Source organism: Coenobita brevimanus, chromosome 48 (genome assembly GCF_032717465.1).
Source record: "Coenobita brevimanus isolate Jiangsu-jjx chromosome 48, ASM3271746v2, whole genome shotgun sequence".
NCBI lineage: Eukaryota > Metazoa > Arthropoda > Malacostraca > Decapoda > Coenobitidae > Coenobita > Coenobita brevimanus.
The window spans coordinates 13,140,126-13,163,162 of record NC_137001.1 but is presented as its reverse complement, the minus strand read 5'-3'; the positions used below and the strand labels follow the sequence as shown (position 1 = coordinate 13,163,162).

The 23,037-nt window shown below is 42.7% G+C and overlaps 1 protein-coding gene across 1 annotated transcript in view; it reads right to left on the bottom strand.

Moving 5' to 3' along the window:
* LOC145399237 (sodium-coupled monocarboxylate transporter 1-like) overlaps nt 1–23,037 on the bottom strand; it is a 68,366-nt gene that overhangs the window by 520 nt on the left and 44,809 nt on the right. Inside the window, exon 12 of the mRNA XM_080271926.1 lies at nt 8,283–8,464. Within this exon, the coding sequence (XP_080128052.1) occupies nt 8,283–8,464 (182 nt within the window). The remainder of the gene's footprint in view (nt 1–8,282; nt 8,465–23,037) is intronic.

Sequence of the window (23,037 nt, the reverse complement as noted above, 5' to 3'; positions counted from 1 at the left end):
AATATAAAGGATGTGTTTGTGTTACCCTGAGTGCCCCGCCGGGGATTAAAAACGAAACTCGGCACGTTTATTATTTTCCTACTTACCAACACATATTGTCTGTAGAATACAACAAATAAATTATTTTTAACCAGCCCTGTCCCGACCACTTTTCCACCACTGACACCCCCTAATCCCGACCATTTTTGGACCAAAATTTTTTCGGCTCAAAACTCCACTTTTGTTGAGAAACAATGGCCCATCATAAAGAAAGTGTTCACCGGGGTCCATAAGTGGCCTAAACAGGTATACCTTCGTTACACCTGGTACTGTGTTCTGTGGAGGTGGTCAGTGGCTCTCACGTTTTCTATGGTATTATAAGTCTGGGAAACCAATAAAAGTAGGTAGATATGTATTTGTTACAAAGTAAAAAACATGTGGTACAAGAGTAAATTGGATTTTATACAAAAATAGAGGTGAAATAAGCATTGTTCCATTGGGCAAACCTAGCAAAATCACCCAAACTGTTCACCAATCAATTGCTATCATTGTTGATTCATCGTACATTTCATTTTTTCAACTTACATAATACATCTGCAATAACATTATACCCTTTTCCACTTTGGAAAACTGTTTTTACATATTTACAGGCCTTTCGATAATATTTAGCGTCATGTTAGCGTATATTTAGGTAGTGAGTGAACTCGCAGTGACTGTCGTTTCAATTCACATTGTCTTTTTTCAACCTACATAATACTTTTCCAATAAAATTATACTGTTTTCCACTTTAGAGAACTCTTTTCAGATAGTTACAGGCCTTACGATAATATTTAGCATAATAATAGCGCATAATTACATAGCGGGTGAAGTCACTATTACTATTGTTTCAACTTACGACCTATTTTTCAACTTACATAATACTTCTCTACTAACATTACACATGTTTCCACTTTATATAATTGCTATCACATATTGTGAGACCTTACTATTCTACTGAGCATCATATTATCCCATATTTACACAGTGAGTGTAATTGCGATATCATTTGTTTCAACTTACACTGTTTTTCAACTTATAAATTACTTTCCCACTAATATTACACCCGTTTGCACTTCATATCATTGCTATCACATATTTACAGACCCAACTGTTCTACTGAGCGTCATATTATCGCAGAATTACACAGTGGGTATACTTGTGATATCACTTGTTTCAACTTACACTATTTCTCAACTTATATGATATTTTACCACTAACATTACACACGTTTCAACTTTATATATTTCTTATCACATACTTACTGGCCTTACCATTATACTGAACATCATATTATCGCTATCACACACAGTATCAGTAGTGTAGGTAGCTGTGATATTCTTTGAAACAGGGCTGAAGGCACAACGCAACATTGAGCTCTACACACTCGTACCTTGTGTCTTTTCTCTGAGTGGATGGTCTTACTGTCGAGTGCTTGCATACAAGGCAGCGGCCCTGGGGTTTATGACGGTTTGGTAGGGAAGGGATAGTGCTTGGATAGTGGCGTCCTGCAAGGCTTAAGGGAGTCTGAGCAGCCATGGGGGTTCGGGTGCGGTGTGGGGGCCTATTCTGTGCGTACCTGGCGATAATTACACGAGACAGCTCCCTCACAAACCCGTCAAAGGTCTCGAAGATTCCCGTTGTCATGGCATGGAGGTAGTATGCATTGAGGACCGTGATGTCGAGCAAGTGGAAGAAGAGCTTTTTGTACCACTTCAGCGTGGTCCTAGCAGTCCGCACTGGAAATCATGGAGTCTGACTGATCCACTTGCCTCATGTTGAGATTGTAGTCCAGTACCGACTCAGGTTTCCAGACGTGGCGCCTCCTTTCGCTGTGGTGATCAGCGGAGTCTGTGCGGTGCATTGGGGGCTGTTTACAGTCTACAGGAGGCAAACTTCCCTGTTGTGGTTCCACAGGGTGGCAAGGATGTTATTTGCCTGGAAGAAAACCACCTCGTTCTTGTCGAGATTCCTCCCTACCTTGACCATATGGCGACGGTTTCTCTTTACTGTACCACAGACTCCGGTGTCGTGTTGGTGGAGGAACCGAGTGAGAAGAGGGCTAGTGTACCAGTTGTCCAGGTACAACACATGACCACGATGAAGGTACTCCTCTATCATTGTCTTCACCACGGCCCCTGAGAGTCCAATACTACGATCTTCTGTTATGTCTGTTCTGTGCACCCGTGTACAAGACTATGTCTTGCATGTAACCAGTCTTACAGTCACACATAACAAAGATCTTGAATCCGAAACGGTGTCTCTTGCTTGGTATGTACTGGCGAAAGGAAATATTGCCTCTCCACAACACAAGACTCTCGTCTATGACGAGGTCTCTGTAAGGATAAAATGACAAGCGGAACATTTCCCATAGGTGATCAAAGAAAATCCTAATTCTCCTCATTTTATCTGTGTTATTAGCATTAGTAGAGTCATCTGCATCATAAAAGTGGAGGCGGCTGAGAATCTGCTGGAATCGATTACGACCCATTACCTTTCCAAAGAAAGGTGTGTTGGTCATTGGGTCCGTGGTCCAGTGTGCAGGAATTTGATTTTTTCTTACAACACCCATCAAGAGAACCAGGACAAAAAAGAGGAACATCTCAGCAAGGGTTACGGGATAGTCATAATGCTGGGAGTGCCTGCTGGTTGTACCTAGACGTTCACTTTCACAGCGCTGGCCTCTTGCAAATAGGTTCCTCTGCTCCACTTTGCGACCCACAAACTCCTCCCCAAAGAACAGGTGGAAGAAATCCACCCTAGTGGAGCATGCATGCATACCTGGAGCAGTGCAACCAGACCGCCACTCCTCAGTGAAAGGGTGAATAATGGGAGTGAAATTACTCCCATCTTCCCAGTTCCACGGCACACTACCGTCTCCAGCCTCGTCAGGGTGGGGAGGGGAGGGTGGTGTGGGAGGTTGAGGTGGTGGAAAGTGGCGCCCTTTCTCACTCGCACTTCTCTTCCCTCTCCCTTTTCCTTTCCCCTTTTCTTTCCCTTTCCTTCCTTTCCCCACATCATGGGGCTGTGGGGAGGAAGTGAGGGAATATTGTGGGACGAAATACGTGCTAGGGAGCGGCTCCACCTCACCTCCCCCATGCCCACGTACGCCACGTGCTCGTGCTGCCTCCCTCACACCACTTTCCCTTTCACCGCTCACTCCCACTACACCACTTTCCATTTCACCCCTCACTCCCGCGACACCACTTTCCCTTTCACCCCTCACCCCCGCCACACCATTTTCGCCTTCCCCAGACAATAAAGAAGAACCATACCTGAGTTGCCTTCTCATCGCACCTTCTGATCCTCGCGGTGAAATTTTCTCCTTCCCCAACCACGAGGTTACATCACGTCCTTCGCCGTCCTCGTCCTCGTCCTCATCAGAATCTCTGTGTAAGGGCTGGAGAGAGGTCCGTGCATGTGTATGGGGTCCAGGCTGGCCTTCCCTCGCCTTACAGTACGTAACATACTGAGTTTTCCTTGGCGAAGAGACCTCCTCATCGCTGCTGCTTGTTTCCTCCTCAGGCTGCACATAATCCCTATCCTCCACATCGTCATCCAGTGGAGAATCACTATCTCCAGTGAAGGTATCCAGGGCGGATTGTATTTCGTTCTCAGAGAGACCTTTACGTGCCATGTCTGACCTGAGTCACTGCTAACAGGTGAGTGACCGAGACAAGGGCACGCGCGGGTCACGCGAGGTCTGGGAGGCTGCCCACCTGGTGGCAGTTAGGGGAGGCTTGCCTGGGTGGGCGAATCGAAAATCTCTCGCGAATTTTGAAAATTGTGCAAATTATGGACTTTGCAATTGAGGCACGTTAAAGTACTTTGATGGGATTGGCAGTGACAAAACATGTGGACATTGATTCACGTTGACGGGACGCCGCAGGTTAAGAGTATTAAATCAATAGGCAGCGACTTTTTCTTTTTTTATGATAGTCTCGCAGGGTTGCACGAGTTCATCTGTTTGCTTTAGATGGGTGGTTAAATACTTCAGATGGATGCTTCAGACGTCTAGAGGCTGTTTTGGAAGCAGGGGATGGGTATACAAAATATTAAAGCAATGAGACTAAGCACATATTAGTATTTTCCTTCTACTCAACATTTATTATATGCAGAAAGCAATATATATCAATATTACGTTGAAATTTACTAACTTGGCTTGTATCGGCTGAAGTACTATCATACGTCTGACGTGGATGTAGGTACTCATTCCCCGTCTGCATGTGTGTTGCCGACTTTACACCATTCTGTTATACTTTTATTTAATGAATTCGGTGCCGGATAATATAACGTATTGTCTTTATGCATGGAGGCCAAGCGATCAAATTAGCTTTTATTACCTCTAGACAAATTCTAATATCTGTGTCTCACATAACCGCCATTGACGGGTTTGTGGTACAAACTTTCCTGTGCTGTCATTCCACAGCACTTCGTCGTTGTGTCACAGTGCAAAGCTCTGAAGGGTAATGATAGTTTTTCTTATGACTGTACATTTTATCCGACAGGTTACCAAAAAAGATTGTCATGGTATGGAACTAAGTCTGATTTGGGGTGAGCTTGTGTGAACAATTGATATATGCAAATACTGTATTATAATATGCCCTTGTAATGAATATAGCCATGTAATGGAGCTAGCTCTGTGGCTAGAATGGGGAATGGTTGGAAGAAGTTCAGGGAGCTGTTGCCTCTCCTGACATTGAGAGGGCTGTCCCTCAGTGCTAAGGGATCTTTGTATGGGCATGTGTTAGTAGTGTAATGCTGTATGGTAGTTAGACTTCAGCAGTAAAGGAAGAGGATATTCGCAGATTCGAATGTACAGAAATGACAGTGATTAGGTGGATGTGCAGTGCGTCCCTGAGCACAAGGCTTTGGGGAGCTAGATTAACGACGGAAGACTTGAGAGGTGGGATGGAACCGTTGTGTATCGGTGTTGTGATGAGAAGGGGTAGATTGAGACTGTTTAGGCATATGGAGAGGATGGGGAATGTTAATTGGATGCAGAAAGTGAAAAGTGTCAATGTTGGGGGTAGGGAAGCAAGGGGTAGACTGAAAAAGACCTGGGATGAGGTCATCGGGTGTAACTTCAGGGATATAGGACTAAATAGGGAAGCTGTCAGAGATCGAGCAGTAAGGAGAGCCGCCATTAGGTGACCGAGCCAATGCATGCAAGCATGTTGGAGCCTTGAAAAATGAAACCAATGAATCCACCAGATCTGCCCTTTTCAGTCTGTCTCCCTCTACTGCTAGTTACATCACTGTTTAAAGCTTCCAAGGCTTCATCAACTTTTAAGTATTGAAATCAGTCTTGTGAAGTATGCAAGGACTGACTAAGAGTAGAATATCCTAATTTTAAAGTCATTGTTCTTGGCATGGAATTTAACCACTGATTTAATCTGGGGGCTTTAATAGAATATACAAAAAATAAGAGCATACTTCCAGACCATGGTGAAATTTCATTAAGGTGTATAGCCCCTCTTTTTTGTGGATGCACCATTGAAATTTGGAAGTTGATTCCATTTGTGTGAAATATTTTTATATTGTATCATTGATAAGGGCTTCAGCATGCTTACATGCATCTGCCTTTGTCACCAAATGGTGGCTTTCCACGCGCCTCGATCTCTGGCAGCCTCCCTATTGTCCCTTATCCCTGAGGTCACACTGCATGACTTCATCCCAGGTCTTTTTCGGTCAGCCTCTTGCATGTCTACCCCCGACGTTCACACTTCTCATTTTCCGCATCCGGTTGTCATCCTCCATCCTCTCCACATGCCCAAATCATGTCAATCTGCCCTCCATGACAGCACCAAAATGCTCCAGTCCCATCCTTCCTCTCAACTTTTCAGTCATAAACCTAGCCCCCTCAGGCCTCACATTCAAGGACGCAATACACATCCATCTAATCAATGTCATTACTGTACATTTGAGCCTAGGAATATCTTCATCCTTTACTGTCCAGGTCTCACTACCATACAGCATTACACTCCAAACACATACCACATGCAAAGATCAATTAGCACAGAGGGAGAGCCCTCTCGATGTCAAGAGAGGCAACGGCTCCTTGAACTTCTTCCAACCACTCCGTACTCTAACCACAAAGCTAGCTCCAGCCCCACCTCCAGTAAATAACATGTCCCCTAAATAACAAAACTTCAACACACTCAAGAAACTCACCAGCAGGATCAATCCTTTCACACCTGACTATCTCTATATGCTCTCCCAGACTCAATCCACACATGGAATCAGCATTATGCACCCACTTACCACAAATACTGCACAAGATGAAGTTACTTCCCACATTCTTGTGGCAAACTGCACATGGCCACTCTCTCTCACTGCTTTGATGGTGTTTCCATCTGATAAACTATGGTATATTTTAATTTTCAGATTTTAAAGTTGAATATCCACCCAGTTCCGAGGAAAGGAAGTTCCTCTGACCCCTCTGATTACAGACCAATAGCTGTCACATCTTCTCTTGGTAAGATATTTGAAACGTTAATTAATAAGCACATTCTTAAACATCTTGAATCCAACAACTTAATTAGTGATAGACAACATGGTTTTCGCCAAGAAAGATCCACCATTGACATACTCAATCTCCTAACTCACATTATCCATCAATCAACTGACCTACATGGAGAAACTCATGCCGTAGTCCTTGATATTTCTAAAGCTTTCTACAGAGTATGACACCGTTCCCTGCTATCCAGACTCCCTGGCTATGGACTAACGTCTTTTGTTCCTTTGATTTCTTCATATCTCAGTGACAGGAAAATAAGGGTAAAAGTAGATGATGTACATTCCAATTTCCACTCAATTAACGCCAGCGTGCAGCAGGGATCAGTTTTGGCGCCAAACCTGTTCTTGGTTCATATTAATGATCTCTTATCTGTCACCCACAATCCCATCCACTCAAATGCAGATGACTCAACACTACATAGTTCATTCACACTCAGACACCCATTGACAAAGTCTAATATCTATACCTTTCAACTCAGTACAGCCATTCCCTTAAATCGAAACCTATCTACAATCAATGAAGGGGGACAAAACAACCTTGTCTCATTAAATGCTACAGTAGTAAAACTAAATACATACAATTTACTAATAGACAGATATTCCAGATTCGTATATTACATTCAATGCTACTAATATTCCCAACTTCAAAAGTATTGAAATTCTCGGCGTCTCACATAACATTACCCTCAGCTGGACCTCTCTTGCTAGATCACTTGCTAAAACAGCCTCAAAGAAACTTGGATTATTGTACAGAGTCCATAACTTTTTCACTAGTGAGCAGTTAGCTATAATTTATAAGAGCAATGTGCGCTCTCAGCTTGAATATTGCTCACCCTTTTGGAATGGATGTGGAGAGTTAGGATTAAAAGAACTAGATAAAATTCAGAACAAAGCTGTTAGAATAATTATTAACAACCCTGCCGTTACAAATAAACTACCTCCCCTACAACTAAGAAGGAATGTTGCCTCCCTTACATTATTTTACAGATATTTTTATGGCAAATGCTCAGACGAAGTTGCGTTCATGTTGCCACCTCTCCATGCCTTCCCTCGTGCTACACGGGCATCTGGTAGCACTCATGACTGGAGTGTCACTCAGCCATATTGCAGAACCTTTGCCTATCAGAGTTCTTTCATTCTCCAAACTGCATCTCTTTTGAACTCGCTTCCCTTGAGTTGTTTCCCTCCAAACTTCAACCTACAGCTGTTCAAGTCTAACTGTTACAGATATTGTATGAACAGAGGACACCAGTAATCTGGTGTATGGATTATTTTTATTCATTTGTTTTTCCTTCCTCTGTTCTGTTATTTAAAAAAATGTGTTTTGAAAAAAGTGGTGTTGGGTCTGTATAGAGAAGCAGTGACACAGTTGTGTTCAGAACATTAAAATGTCCTCTGGAACTACATTACCTAAGCCAAGAATTATGATCTTGCCATTCTAATCGCCTTTCACAACATACCGGTACTTCATGACAGCAGTAGCTGACAGAACAGGAATTACTGCTGGTGCATTGCAACTCAGCCATACTAGCACGGTCATTCCAATCTGCTGCTGCATCACCACTTGTTCCTACCAATGTTACCAGCCCTGACTGTTGGTGTACTACTACCAGGAACAGCTTGGTCTACCAGTCCCAATCACTGAAAAACAGTACCACCATCTGCCACTACTGGTGCTAGTCAGTGTACCTTCATCTAGTTTGTCAGTGCTACCAGAGCTAACTGTTGGTGTGCCATCACAATATTACCAGTGCTGACTGTTGGTGTGGGCTCACCCCCACCCGGGCCAACCAGTGCTGAGTGGACATTACAACGGCAAGACAGCTCACCAGTACAGAGGGATATGAGGTTGCTGATGATGAGGGTCATGATGATGCCAGTGATACCGAAGTAGCAGTACGAGACATCATAGACGGTCCTGCCCTCACTCCTGCTGGCACCATACCACACACCCTCAAACATTTGCATATGTAAAGAAATAAACTCTCTGAATCATTACCAGTGAATAAAATCAAACGTTGTAGTCATGTCCATGTAAAGAAAAAATGAAGTAATTGAACTGAGTGCAAAAATTATTGTGATATGTCTGTTCATTGTTGCTCGAAAGTTGATATGGAAGAATTATCATGGAGTACGTGAGGCAATATATCAACACACCCGCTGATTGATGAACAGGATGGTTTTACTAGTGGTTGGGGATTTATGGATCAAATCCCTGTAATGGAACAATGGGAACTTCTTGTGAAAAGAAATGGTAGATGTTTAAGATAGACATCTTTTATATAGGCTCCATCATGCTTGCCTCCATCGGCCTTGGTCACCTAATGGCAGCCCTCCACGCTGCTCGACATCTGGCAGCCTCCCTATTTAGTTCATTTTCTGTGACGATTTGGAATAAAACATACTCGTATGCCAAAGTAACCAGAGGGGTATATGGAAGGTTTGTGTATGTATGGTATGAACAGAAAGCCATTGATTGTTGTTAGGAGTTTTTATAACGGTAGTCAGGCTTGTGTAAGGGTGTCTTAAGTCTATCTGTCTATCTATTCCCAGACGCCTTAATCCCGTAAGGGGTGGCCACAAACAAATCGCCTCTATATTGCCCTGTCCCCAACCATTTCACTGCCCCGCTCCCAGCTCACACACCCCTCTCTCATACACCTCTCCACCCCAACCCTGCATCTCATCATTGGCTCCCCCCTCCCTCTCCCCCCCTCCACCTCACTCACATACACTTTCCTCGTCAGTCTCTCACTTCATCCTCTCCACATCGCCAAACACCTCAGTGTGTTTCTCCTAACACTTCCTATCACATCCACATCCACATCACAACGCTCCTTCACATCCTCATTTGTCAGTCTGTCTCTCCACATGACTCCACATGCTCCTCTCAAATTACTCATTTCCACTGCTCTCACTCTTGACTTCTGTCCCTCCACCAAGGTCAAAGCTTCACTTCCACATGTTAGAGTTGGTATCACAGTAGTGTCACGTAGTAACTTTTTCACTTCCATGCACACATTCCTGTTTCCTATCACTGCTTTCAAGGAACCAGCAACCTTTCTTCCTTGTTGTACCCTTTCAAGCACTTCACCCTCCAAACTTCCTTCCTTATTCATCACACTACCCAAGTACTTAAATGCTCTCACATCTTCCATTTCCTCCTCATCCAGCCTCACTGTACATTCACTGACTTCACTTCTCTCGAAGACCATAACCTTACTCTTCCCTACATTCACCTTCAGATTCCGTTTCATATACACTCTCCCAAACTCATCCACCAAGCCTTGCAACTCTCCATCGTCTTCACTGAACGACAGAGTATCATCTGCAAACAACAGTACAGGGAGTTTCCGAACACTGCCCTCTCTCACTAGGGCCACTCCAGTATCCTCTGCCCTACCTTGTGTCTCTTTTATAACCCCATCCATATACAGATTGAACAACCATGGAGACGACACATCCCTGCTTCAATCCAACCTTCAAGTAGAAAAATTCACTCACTTCACTATCCACATCCACTGCAACCTTAGCACCCTCATACATACTCTTCACAGCAATCAACAACTTCCCATTTACCCCATATATTCTTAATACTTTCCACAATCCTTGTCTATCCACCCTGCCACATGCTTTCTCCAAATCCATGAAGGCCGCATACAACTTCCTTCCTTCTTTAGAAACTTTTCCACGAATTATTTAAGAATGAATATCTGATCTCCACAACCTCTTCCGTTCCTAAAACCTCCCTGTTCTTCTCCAACTAATTCCTCTGTTATTTCCCTAACTCTGTCAATAGGTATCCTACCATATACTTTTCCTATTATGCTAAGAAGACAAATGCCCCTATAATTACCACACACTTCTTTTTCCCTTTTTCCTTTGTGCAAAGGAATAATTATACCTGACTTCCAATCCTCCGGGACTCTACTGTCCTCCCAGGCCAATCTGCACATCTTCCACATCCATTCTACTTCTATCTCTCCCCCATGCTTCAGCATTTCACCACACAGTCCATCAATTCCTGGGGCTTTCCCCATTTCGACTTTCTTCATTCCTTCCACTACTTCCATTCTACTGATTTCTTCCTCTCTTCTCACATCCTTCCTTCTCCCAGCCCCAGCCACTTATACTCGCATTAATTTCATCGTCTATGCCCAACAATTCCTTAAAGTGTTCTGTCCATCTGGTCACTTTTTCTCCCTTTTGCACTAGTAATCTACCATTTTTATCTTTCACTCCCCAACTAACTTCACTGCCACCCTGTTTAACTCTCTTTACCTCTTTCCAGAACATTTTCTTACATTCCCTCCACTTTACATTCAAATTCCTTCCAAATTCCTCATCCACTCTCTTCTTACTCTTTGTCTTATTAATCTTTTCATCCCTCTCTTCCTCTCCACATATAGTCTCTCTTCCGTCTCTCAACTTCTTCCACATCCTGTTTCTCGCCCACTCACTATATGCTTACTTCTTTTGTGCCACAGCCTGTCTCACCTCTCCATTCCACCATGCTGTTCCTTGCACCCCCTTCCGTCTTCTCTTCACCCGACACACCACCTCACATGCTGCACAAATTTCTTCCGTGAATATCTTGCACACGCTTTCCACGTCTCTCATCTGTTCCTATCCATAGTTACCCAATTGCTCCTCTGCTTCTCTCCTATATTCTGCCTTTTTCTCATCCTCTTGTAACCTTTCCACTCTCCTTGCATATACTACTTCCTCCTGTCCTCCCTTTCTTCTATTTCTCCATTTCACTTGGACAGTGTTTTTCACCACCAAGTGGTGGTCAGAAAGTCCATTCCCCCAACCTATATATACTCTTGCATCCATTACACACCCTCGCATCCTTTCATCCACACACACATACTCAGTCATTGCCTTCCGTTCATTCAGTTCATCACCTACCCTTCTCAACACTCGCCATGTATACCTATGAATCATTTTGTACCCGAAGAGGTTACCAACCCCTTCCCGGCACAAGTGTCCACTAAAGCACTGCCAGTCTTAAGAGTGTGATTTAATATCAGTGTTAGAGTGAGATAAGTACGAGGTCTGTTCAAAAAATATCCAACCTAAGGCTCCAAAAAATTGAATAGGTAACATGCTGAGCTCGGACATTATTCACCCACAAAGTAGGACCCTTCAGACTTGACACACGTACCCCAGCATTCTTTCCACTCCCTGAAACATTTTCAAATTCGGTTTTCAGTATCTCCTGCATGTGCTTCGTCACATTCATCATGATATCTTCTCACGTCTCAAATCAAGAACCCTTCAGTGCAGTTTTGAGCTGTAGAAGTAACCAAAAGTCACACAGAGCCATGTCTGGCTAGTAGGAAGCCTGCTGGGCCTGTGGGATGTTGTGCTTGGCTAAAAATTCCTGAATCAGTTGAGAAGAATGAGCAGGGGTGTTGTTATATTGCAGCTTCCAACTTGCTGCTTTCCAAAGGTCTGCTCTCTTCCTCCGAACTGCATCACGGAGACAACGGAAAACGTGGAAGTAGTAATGTTTGTTGACAGTCTGACCCTCCGGTGCGTATTCGTGATGCACAACATCATGGTAGTCGAAAAAAAATGTCAACATGCAAGTTCATTTCACCTTGCTGTGGACCTGTCGTGCTTTTTTGGCCGAGGGAACCCTGCATGCTTCCACTGGGACGACAGTGCTTTGGTTTCTGGATTGTACTCGTACACTCAAGTTTCATCTCCAGTGATAACAATCTTCAGGTCTGGAGCACGATTTGCACACTCCAACATGTGTTGAGCAATGTTCATCCAAGAGAAGAGATCATTACGAACGCAATGATTCACCTGCAGGAGATATTGAAAACCGACTTTGAAAAATGTTTCACCCAGTGGAAAGAATGCTGGGCTACGTTTGTCAAGTCAGAAGCTATCTACTTTTAGTGGGATTAGTCTCGTAGCTCAACTGGTTAGCTATTTATTTTTTTAGAGCCAGAGGTCGGATACTTTCTGAACAGATCTCGTATGTGTAACATACTCATGGCTTTTCAGTGTACATATCATATATTGTGTATGAATGGGTTTATTAGAGATTAAAAAAAATGTCAAGCTATTGAGAGAGGGATGAGGACAGTAACGAGTGGTGTAGGGTGGATTATCTCAAACATGGTTTGGGCAGATGATGCTGTGTTAACTGCCGAACAAGAGATTTGAAGATTGGTGCAGACTGTTGTAAATATTTGTGAGCATCGTGATCTGAAAGCATATGATAATGATAGCAAAGTGATGGTTGCTGAGGAAGAAGGTGACTCCCTGTGTGTTGTGATGGTGTATGATGAGAGACTTGAATTGGTGACAGAGATTCAGTACAGTGGTGGTATAGCGGAGAGTGGTAAATGTGCAAAGGAAAGGAAAAGTAGAGTCTCACAGGAAAATATAGTGTCAGTTGTGTTACATAGCCTGTGATTTCATCATCCTTTGTGTAATTCTAACGTATAGTATGCTGCATGTTTGATCACGAGCGTGTTCTACCTCACTCCCCCCGTCCTCCCTTATAGTAGAGTAAGTCGTTCTTTCTGTTGTTCAGAGCAGGATTTTCAACTCTTTGTCCCCTCTGGCTTCATTTGCGCGTCCTTCTTACAAGTTGTATCAAGCTCTGCTGGCCCCTATATAATGAGCTCAGTCTCTACATTAATTGCCACTTAGATCTACTCCTCATTTTGCTCACATCTCTGTCCTCCCTGTACAGTTGTTATTATTGTGAGTGCTCAGGAAGTCTCCAGCCATCTAACTGCTGTGTAATTTGAGTATGAGTGTTATTACATTTTGTTCTTGTACTGTATAGTATAAGGTGTTAATCTGTAGGCCTAGTGAGGTTTTTGTGATTAATGTAAAGTTTGGGTGTCAGTCATTATTAATAATATTTTGTATCTGTAATAATATATCTTGCATTCACTGAGTATTATCTGGTATTTTCATTTTATTAGGGCTGACTTAGATAAATTTACTCTTGCCAATTTCGTGTTAATAGAGGCTATTGCAATTAATCATATATTTAACCGGTTTTTTGCCATTACATTATCCTTATGAGTCCTGAATGTTTTGTTGTTAGTTTGAGCATTAAACTTTAACTTGTAATTTTACCTAACTCTTTGTTTTGAACCTGGAACTTTGCGGGACAGTTTTCTCTCTTCCGTAACATAAATTTGGCGACCTCTTATCAGGATATTATCATAAGGATATTGCTTGATATTTTGTGACTGTGATTTATTCATGATGTCTACTATTACTACGCTTGATGAAGCCAAAGATTTTTTGTCAAATGTGCAAACAGTGTGTGATGTAGAAAACAGAACAAAGAATGAACTTAAGCTTGTTGCTCAACAATTGGGAATTGCTGTTCGCTCTCATCATTCTAAAGATCAAATTGTTCACATGATTAATGAAAGCTTGTTTAATATAACTCCTCCAAATGAGCAAACGCAGATTGAATTAGCTAAGTTACAGCTAGCCCTGCAAGAGGCTCGTGTTAAGGAGGTTGAATTTCAGGCAAATGCTAAGGAGGCTGAGTTTCAGGCACGTGCTAAGGAGGCTGAGTTTCAGGCACGTGCTAAGGAGGCTGAGTCTCAGGCTCGTATTCAGGAGGCACAAACTGAAATTGCTAAGATTCAGGCAGACCATGAGTATCGCATGAAACAAGGTGGAACTGGATCATCTAGCTCTGATGATTTTGATGTGGCTAAAAATGTTAAACTTGTCCTTCCTTTTAATGAATCTGATTTAACAAAGTATTTTCAGTTGTTTGAGAGGGTAGCTACAGGTTTTAATTGGCCCAAAAAGTATTGGCCAGTACTCCTTCAAACTGTTCTCACCGGTAAAGCTCAAGTAACTTATGCATCTTTGCCTCAGGATAAATCTGATAATTATGATGTAGTAAAGAGCTTGATTCTTAAGGCCTATGAGCTTGTTCCTGAAGCCTATAGAGTAAAATTTAGGACAACTTATAAGCAAGATAAGCAATCCCATGTTGAGTATGCAAAAATCAAAGAAGATCTGTTAGAGCAGTGGTTAAATTCTAAGAATGTGGATTCTGATTTCGGTAAATTTAAGCAGATGATTTTGCTGGAGGACTTCAAAAGGTGTATTTATAAAGATGTAAGCCTATATCTTGATGAGAGAAGAATAGATAATTTGTCTGATGCTGCAGTTTTAGCTGATGATTATGTTCTCACTCACAAGAGATATTCTAGAGAAAAAAGGAAAGCTGAGTGTAAGTACGTTGCCTCTACTCAGAGTACAGGTAACAGGAAAGAGAATAAAGATGATGTTTCTCAGGAAGTAAATATCAGCTTCACCTCTAGATTTCGGAAAAGTAAATGTACTTATTGTAGTAAGCTTGGTCATACTACGGAGAAATGTTTCAGGAGACAGCGTGATGTGAACAAAAAGGAGTCTTTAAATATTCAGTCAATTGGTCTAGTGTCCACCCTTGAGAGTTCCCAGAATTCTTTAACTGAGTTAACTGAACCTGCTTTGAGGGGTAAATTAAATTCTCATGATGGAGCTCCTCTTTTGAGCAGTAACGTGGATGACACTCTCAAGAGTTCATATGCTAATTTCCTGTCTGATGGTTTTGTCAGTCCTCTGGACAGTAATAACAGGAAATCAGTTTAAATATATCGTGATACAGGTGCTTGCCAATCCCTTATGCTGACCAGTGTTCTAGGCTCTAATGTTAATTCCTCTGATGAAACTGTAATCTTACAAGGCGTAGGGAATAATTACTTCTCTGTCCCTCTGTGCAGAGTGAATTTAGAGTCTGGTTTGGTTAATGGTTCCGTTATGGTTGGGTTGGTTGAGACACTCCAAATGTCAGGTGTAACTTTCTTATTTGGAAATGATATTGGTGGAAGTCAAGTGTGTCCAGCTCCTCAGTTGTCTAGTGAGCCAGTGGCTGCAGCCCAGGATTGTGATGTCCCTGATGTGTTCCCTGTGCATGTGCTGTCACTAGGGCTAAGTCTAAAGTTACTGGTGACTTAGAGGGTAATGATGATGATGATGTTATCCTAGCTGACACTTTTCTTGCTAATTTGGACCACTCACCAGATGAGGCAGTACCCCGTAGTGTTGATAATTTGTCTCGTCAAGAGTTGGTTGAGTTGCAGGTTGCTGACCCTGAGTTGAAAAGTCTAGCTAACTCTGCTTGCAGTGAGGAAGAGTCAGCTGGCGCTTCTACTTGTTATTATGTAAAGTCAGGAGTACTTATGAGGAAGTGGAGACCCCCAACAGCATCAGCCGACTGTGAATGGGAGGTTGTACATCAAGTTGTCATCCCTCGTGTTTGTAGGCAGGATATCATTAGAGTGGCTCATGATTCCAGTTTGGCAGGACACCTTGGAGTGAGGAAGACTGTGGCACGCATTTTGAAACACTTCTACTGGCCAGGTATCTTCAGGGATGTTTCCTGGTATTGTAAGTCTTGTCACACCTGTCAAGTTGTGGGGAAGTGTAATCAGACTGAAAAGGTTGCACCTCTAGTTCCCATTCCTCCTTTTGAGGCGCCTTTCACCCGTGTGTTGGTGGATATTGTGGGCCCTCTTCCTAAGACTTCTTCAGGATTTTCTTATGTGTTGACCCTGATTGATATGGCTACTCGTTATCCTGAAGCCATTCCACTTAGAAATATCTCAGCAAAGAACGTGGTTAAGGAAATGCTGGGGTTCTTCACAAAGTTTGGTCTGCCCAAGGAGGTACAGTCAGACCGGGGAAGTAATTTCATGTCAAATGTTTTCAAGCAGTCTCTGAAAGAGTTGGGCATCACCCAGATCACGTCTTCAGCTTACCATCCCCGGACCCAAGGAGCGTTGGAGAGATATCATCAAACACTCAAATCGATGCTCAAGAAATATTGTTTGGAACATCAGAAAGACTGGGATAAAGGTCTTCCATTCGTTGTGTTTGCCGCAAGAGAATCTCCAAATGAATCACTGGGCTTCTCACCTTTTGAACTACTGTTTGATCATGAAGTAAGAGGACCCCTTAAGCTACTCAAGGAATGCTGGCTGTCGGAGGAAGATGACGTCAACCTGCTGGAGTATGTGATGAAGTTCAAAGAACGGCTGTCCACTGCTTTACAGCTGGCGAGAGAGAATTTAGGAGCTGCTCAGGAGAAGATGAAGACTTGGTATGATAAGAAGTCCAGGTTACGCCACTTTCAGCCAGGAGATCAGGTTTTGATTCTGCTACCGGTACATGGGCAACCTCTTCAAGCCAAGTTTAGTGGTCCTTATTTCGTGGAGAAGAAACTCAGTGATGTCAACTATGTCATCGCCACACTAGATCGTAGAAAGAACAAGCAACTTTGTCACATCAACATGCTAAAGTTATATCACAAGTGGGACGAAAATAATCCAGTCTGCACTGTAGCTGTTCCACCCGAGCCTGCAAGTGAAGTTCTCCCATGCAGCATGAGCCTGAGTGATAGTTTGGGAAAGAATCCTGATATCATGAATGATCTCCAGACTAAGCTTTCTCATCTACCTCCCGAGGAAAGGCAGGAGTTTTCGGCATTACTGCAGGAGTACCCGCAAGTGTTCCATGCCACTCCAGGAAGAACCACTGTGTTGATGCATGATGTCGATGTTGGAGACGCAAAGCCAATTAAATTGCCTCCTTACCGTGTGAACCCAGTGAAAGTTCCTCTCATCCAGAAGGAGCTTGGATACCTGTTGGACCACAAGATGATTGAGCCCTGTCAGAGCGAGTGGAGTTCTCCTGTCACTCTAGTCCCTAAGCCAGGTGGGTCACAGCGGCTTTCCATCGACTACAGACGTGTTAATCAGATAACCAAAACAGACACTTACCCTCTCCCTCGTGTGGAAGATTGCATAGACAAGATCGGAAAGGCTAGGTACATAAGTAAGTTTGATTTGTTAAAGGGATACTGGCAAGTACCTATGACTGAACGTGCTAGGGAGAGCTCATCTTTTGTAACACTAGGAAAGACTTTTGCATGTTCTGTAATGCCATATGGTATGAAGAATGCACCAGCCACTTTTCAGAAGTTCATGAATGTTGTAACAGAGGGTTTGGCAGGGTGTGTTGTTTATATTGATGATGTATTAATCTTCAGTGACAACTGGAAAGATCACCTATGCCATGTCAGTAAATTTCTTGAGCGTTTGTTCAGGCTAATCTTGTAGCTAATTTATCAAAGTGTGAGTTTGGTCAAGCTAAAGTTCAGTACCTTGGGTACGTAATTGGTGATGGAAATGTTCCACCACCAGGAGCTAAGGTTCAGATTATAAGTGATCTTCCCAGACCTAAAAGTAGGAAAGAGCTACAAAGATTTTTGGGAATGGTAGGTTATTACAGGAGATTTGTTCTTAACTTTTCAATTCTTGTATCACCACTTACAGACCTACTGAAAAAGGGAGTTGAATTTGTCTGGACCGATAACTGTGAATCGTCTTTCAACAAACTTAAAGCTATCCTATTAAGTCAGCCAGTGCTCGCTACTCCAAATTTTGCTAAGCCTTTTAAGATGGCTGTTGATGCAAGTGATACAGGATCTGGGGCTGTTTTGCTGCAAGAGGATGATCAGGGTATTGAACACCCTGTATCTTATTACAGTAAGTAGTTCACTCCACCTCAAAAGAACTACTCAACTATTGAGAAAGAGCTTTTGGCCTTGATTTTGGGTTTGCAGCATTTTTCATTTTATTTGTGTTCTGGTTTTGACCCCATAGTCATTTATACCGATCATAACCCACTGAAATTCCTTAGTAAGTTTAAAGATAAAAATCAGAGATTGACAAGATGGAGTCTACTTCTTCAGGAGTATTCATTAGACATACAACATGTCAAGGGGAAAGAAAATATTATTGCAGATTGCTTATCTGGACTTTAGACAGATTGTTTTAGAGTAATAAGAAATTTCCTTTGTAAATTTCTTTTTTCTTTGTGGTGGAGGTGTTACATAGCCTATGATTTCATCATCCTTTGTGTAATTCTAACGTACAGTATGCTGCATGTTTGATCACGAGCGTGTTCTACCTCACTCCCCCCGTCCTTCCTTATAGTAGAGTAAGTCGTTCTTTCTGTTGTTCAGAGCAGGATTTTCAACTCTTTGTCCCCTCTGGCCTCATTTGCGCGTCCTTCTTACAAGTTGTATCAAGCTCTGCTGGCCCCTATATAATGAGCTCAGTCTCTACATTAAAATTGCCACTTAGATCTACTCCTCATTTTGTCATAAAGACTTTGTAGTTACTTGTAGAGAAGTATATTTTAGACTTGTGGTCGAGCGGTTTTTATATCTTGTAGTAGTTTCCCCACCAGATGTCATGTAGTGACGGGAGAGGTAAAGAATAATATGGGACTCTTTTTATTTGTCTTGGAGATATTAAACAGGTCTCTCCCATGGGAAGAGTATAAGTCCCGGGTAGCTACCTCCCTGTCTCGCTATCTCTCTCTCTTTCTATTCTAAGGCTAATCTCCGTCTCGACCTCTCTCTAGGGTCGCTTGTCTCCTTCTATCTAGCCTGTTCGGTGGCTAATCTCCGTCTCGACCTCTCTCTAGGGTCACTTGTCTCCTTCTACTCTCTCTTTCCTAAAATCTGGTGTAGCAGGGGTGTGTCACGTGTGTTCCTCGTGGATCTTTGTTCACGAGAGGACTGCTGACAGCTAACTGCATCATCTCCTTACTGGCCGCTGTCGTCAGCTTTCCTCAGTGTTAAGAGGGTGTAAGCATGTTTAGCACTGCTCGATTCTCGCAGACACAACACCTTCTCATCATTTGACTTCCTGCTTCTATCTGTCTCTCTATCTATTTATTTATCTATCTATCTATTATGTAGTCCTACAATTTTGCTCACATCTCTGTCCTCCCCTGTACAGTTGTTATTATTGTGAGTGCTCAGGAAGTCTCCAGCCATCTAACTGCTGTGTAATTTGAGTATGAGTGTTATTACATTTTGTTCTTGTACTGTATAGTATAAGGTGTTAATTTGTAGGCCTAGTGAGGTTTTTGTGATTAATGTAAAGTTTGGATGTCAGTCATTATTAATAATTTTTTGTATCTGTAATAATATATCTTGCATTCACTGAGTATTATCTGGTATTTTCATTTTATTAGGGCTGACTTAGATAAATTTACTCTTGCTAATTTCGTGTTAATAGAGGTTATTGCAGTTAACCATATATTTAACCGGTTTTTTTCCATTACATTATCCTTATGAGTCCTGAATATTTTGTTGTTAGTTTGAGCATTAAATTTTAACTTGTAATTTTACCTAACTCTTTGTTTTGAACCTGGAACTTTGCGGGACAGTTTTCTCTGTTCCGTAACAGTGCTATGAAGATAATGATGTGTAACAGGTCCAAGTATATTGGCTATGCTTGAGGACTTCATACAGGAGTTTCAGTGCCCACAGTAACATTTGAGTGTTACATTGGTATGAAATGAAAAGCTTAGAGTAAGTACAGTAGAAATGTAGTTTGGGGTGAATCAGTGTGAAATGTGGATGGGATGAGAAATATAGTGTGAGTCATGAAAGATGTGGAGTGAGGAAGTCTATGGACAGTAGAGTGTGTCGTTAGATGGTATTGTAATTTGAAGAGGATGGATGTAAATACTGTAGTATAGCGAAAAGGGTATAAGTGTTTAAACATGAAGGTTGGAGGAGGTATGGAAGACCAAGAAGGTGGACAGATATGGTGAAGGAATGTGGCAGAAAATGAGGCATGGAGGTTGATAAGGTTAGGAAATTGTCAGGGGATCAAACTGCTTGAAAGAATTTTGTACTAAAGTGTGACGTGATTTGGCACCTCTGTTTTTACCACGTGATTTGACAGTCACCAGAGTTGTTCTAGCCGATCAATAAGGTGAAGTGCATAAGTGTGGTAAGTTATGTTTGTGATGTGGAGTCAGGATTTCAGGAGTTTGAATGGTGAGTAAATAAGAATGTGGTTCATTTAACTAGGCATGCTGTTGATCAGTTCTCCTCCTGCCATTTTTTCTTTTTTGCCCTCTGGCCCTGTCTCACTGCATCCTTGGTTGGGAAAAAATGTTGAGATGATGATAATGAAAATGATGAAGCTCAAGAAAACTCAAAGGTAAAGCAAGAGAGGATAACATCCTCTCTTGCTTTACTTTTTACCAAAAAATAATTTCATGAGTAATTCTCCTTTCATGTTGAATCTTTTTTTTTTTTTTTTTTTTTACGTGTCCGACTCAGGGCAAAGGCTTCAGGGCCTATTTCTCAGGGACAGTGACCTATCCCAAGGCCCAGTAGTCCTCCTACACCTCCACATGTCACCACTTCGGAGCTAACACCCACCATCCATATTGAATACATGCTAGGGCTGTCTCATACAGGATTGGTGTATTGGTATTAGCGGGGGTATTTTTACGACATGTCGGCGGGTCTTCTGGTAGATCAGGAAAGTCTGCTTTTAGGAAATTCAAATCCTTAAACTGTTCCCTGCCCCAGCCGGGATTCGATCCTGGGTCCATTAGGACGGCAGGCCTCCTCTCTACAAATTCAGCCACCGCCTCCCCGACGTTTTGGTCCCACAAAGGGTGGCTGCAGACAAAACTCCTCCAAGTCGCTTTGTCACCCACCATTTGACTGCACTCCTCCGAACTCCCTCCCCACTCCCTCATATACCTTTCAACTCCATCCCTCCACCTTATCCTTGATCTTCCCCTCCCTCTCCCCCCTCCACCTCACCTACATACACCCTCTTAGTCAGTCTTTCATTCTCCATTCTCTCCACAGGTCCAAACCACCTCAGTGTATTTCTCCTAATCTTCTCAACCACATCCACATCCACCCGACAACGTTCTCTCACTTCTTCACTCGTCAACCTGTCCCTCCATGTCACTCCACATGCTCCTTTCAAGTAACTCATTTCCACTGCTTTCACTCTTTACTTGTTTCCCTCTTGCAAGGTCCACGCCTCACTTCCATACGTCAGGATAAGGATCACAATACTATCATGCAGTGACTTCTCAACTTCCATACTCACCTCCCTATTTCTCATCACTGCTTTCAGTGAACCAACAACCTTCCTTCCCTGCGGTACCCTTTCAAGCACTTCATCCCCAAAAGTTCCATCCTCACTCATCACACAACCCAGGTACTTGAATGCACTCACATTCTCCATATCCTCACCATCCAACCTCACTGTGCATTCTGTGCCTTCATTCCACTTAAACACCATAACTTTATTCTTGTTTACATTAACTTTCAGATTCCTCTGCCAACACACTGTCCCAGATACGTTCACCAAACCTTGCAACTCCCATTCATCTTCACTCAACAATACTGTATCATCAGCAAACAGCAACACTGGAATCTTCCAAACCTTACCCTCATTCATTAGAGCCACCCCCACATCCACTGCCCTACCTTGCAACCCCATCCATGTATATATTAAACAGCCATGGAGACATCACACATCCCTGTTTCAGTTCCACATTTAGATCAAAGAACTCACTCAGCTCATCATCCACTCGCACCGCAGCCCTAGCTCCCTCATACATACTTTTCACAGCACTCAGCAATTTCCTCTACTCCATATATTCTTAATACCTTCCACATACCTTGCTTATCTATTCTGTCATAAGCTTTCTCCAAGTCCATGAAGGCAGCATACACTTTCTTTCCCTTCTCTAGATACTTCTCCACTTAACATCTTGAACAAATATCTGATCTACACACCCTTTTCCCTTCCTAAATCCCCCTTGTTCTTCTCCAACTAGCTCCTCTGTCATATGCTTAACCTTATCAATGAGTATTCTACCATATATTTTTCCAGTCACACTATGAGGGCAAATACCCCTGTGGTTACCACATACTTCTCTCTCCACTTTTCCTTTGTATAAAGGAACAATTATACCTGATTTCCAGTCCTCTGGAACCCTTCCCTCTTCCCAAGCCAGTCTACACAACTTCCATATCCACTTCACAAGAATCTCACCCCCATACTTCAGCATTTCACCACACACTCCATCAATTCCTGAGGCATTTCCCATCTTGATCCTCTTTATTGCTTCCACTACTTCCGCCGTACTGATCTCTTCCTCCCTCCTCTCATCTCTTCTCCCAGGCATTTCCCAACCACTTATACTCGCACTGCTCTCGCTCTTTACATTTAACACATCCTCGAAGTGCTCCTTTCATCTCTTCAATATATCTCTCTTCTCCACCAACTTTCACTCTCCTACTACTTCTCCTTTCACACTGTCTTACTTTCTTTACCTCCTTCCAAAACAATTTCTTACTCACCCTCCACTTAACACTCAGATTCCTCCCAAACTTTTCATCCACTTTCTTCTTAGTCTCCTTTACCAATCTCTTCACCTCCCTTCTCTTTCTCACATATACCTCTCTTCTCTCTCTAATCTTCTCCTCTATCTATACCCTCTAGCCAGCCACTATATGTCTTCTTTTGTTCCACAGCTCGTTTCACCTCATCATTCCACCATGCTGTCCCTTGCACACCCCTGCATCTCCTCCTAACTCCATAAACC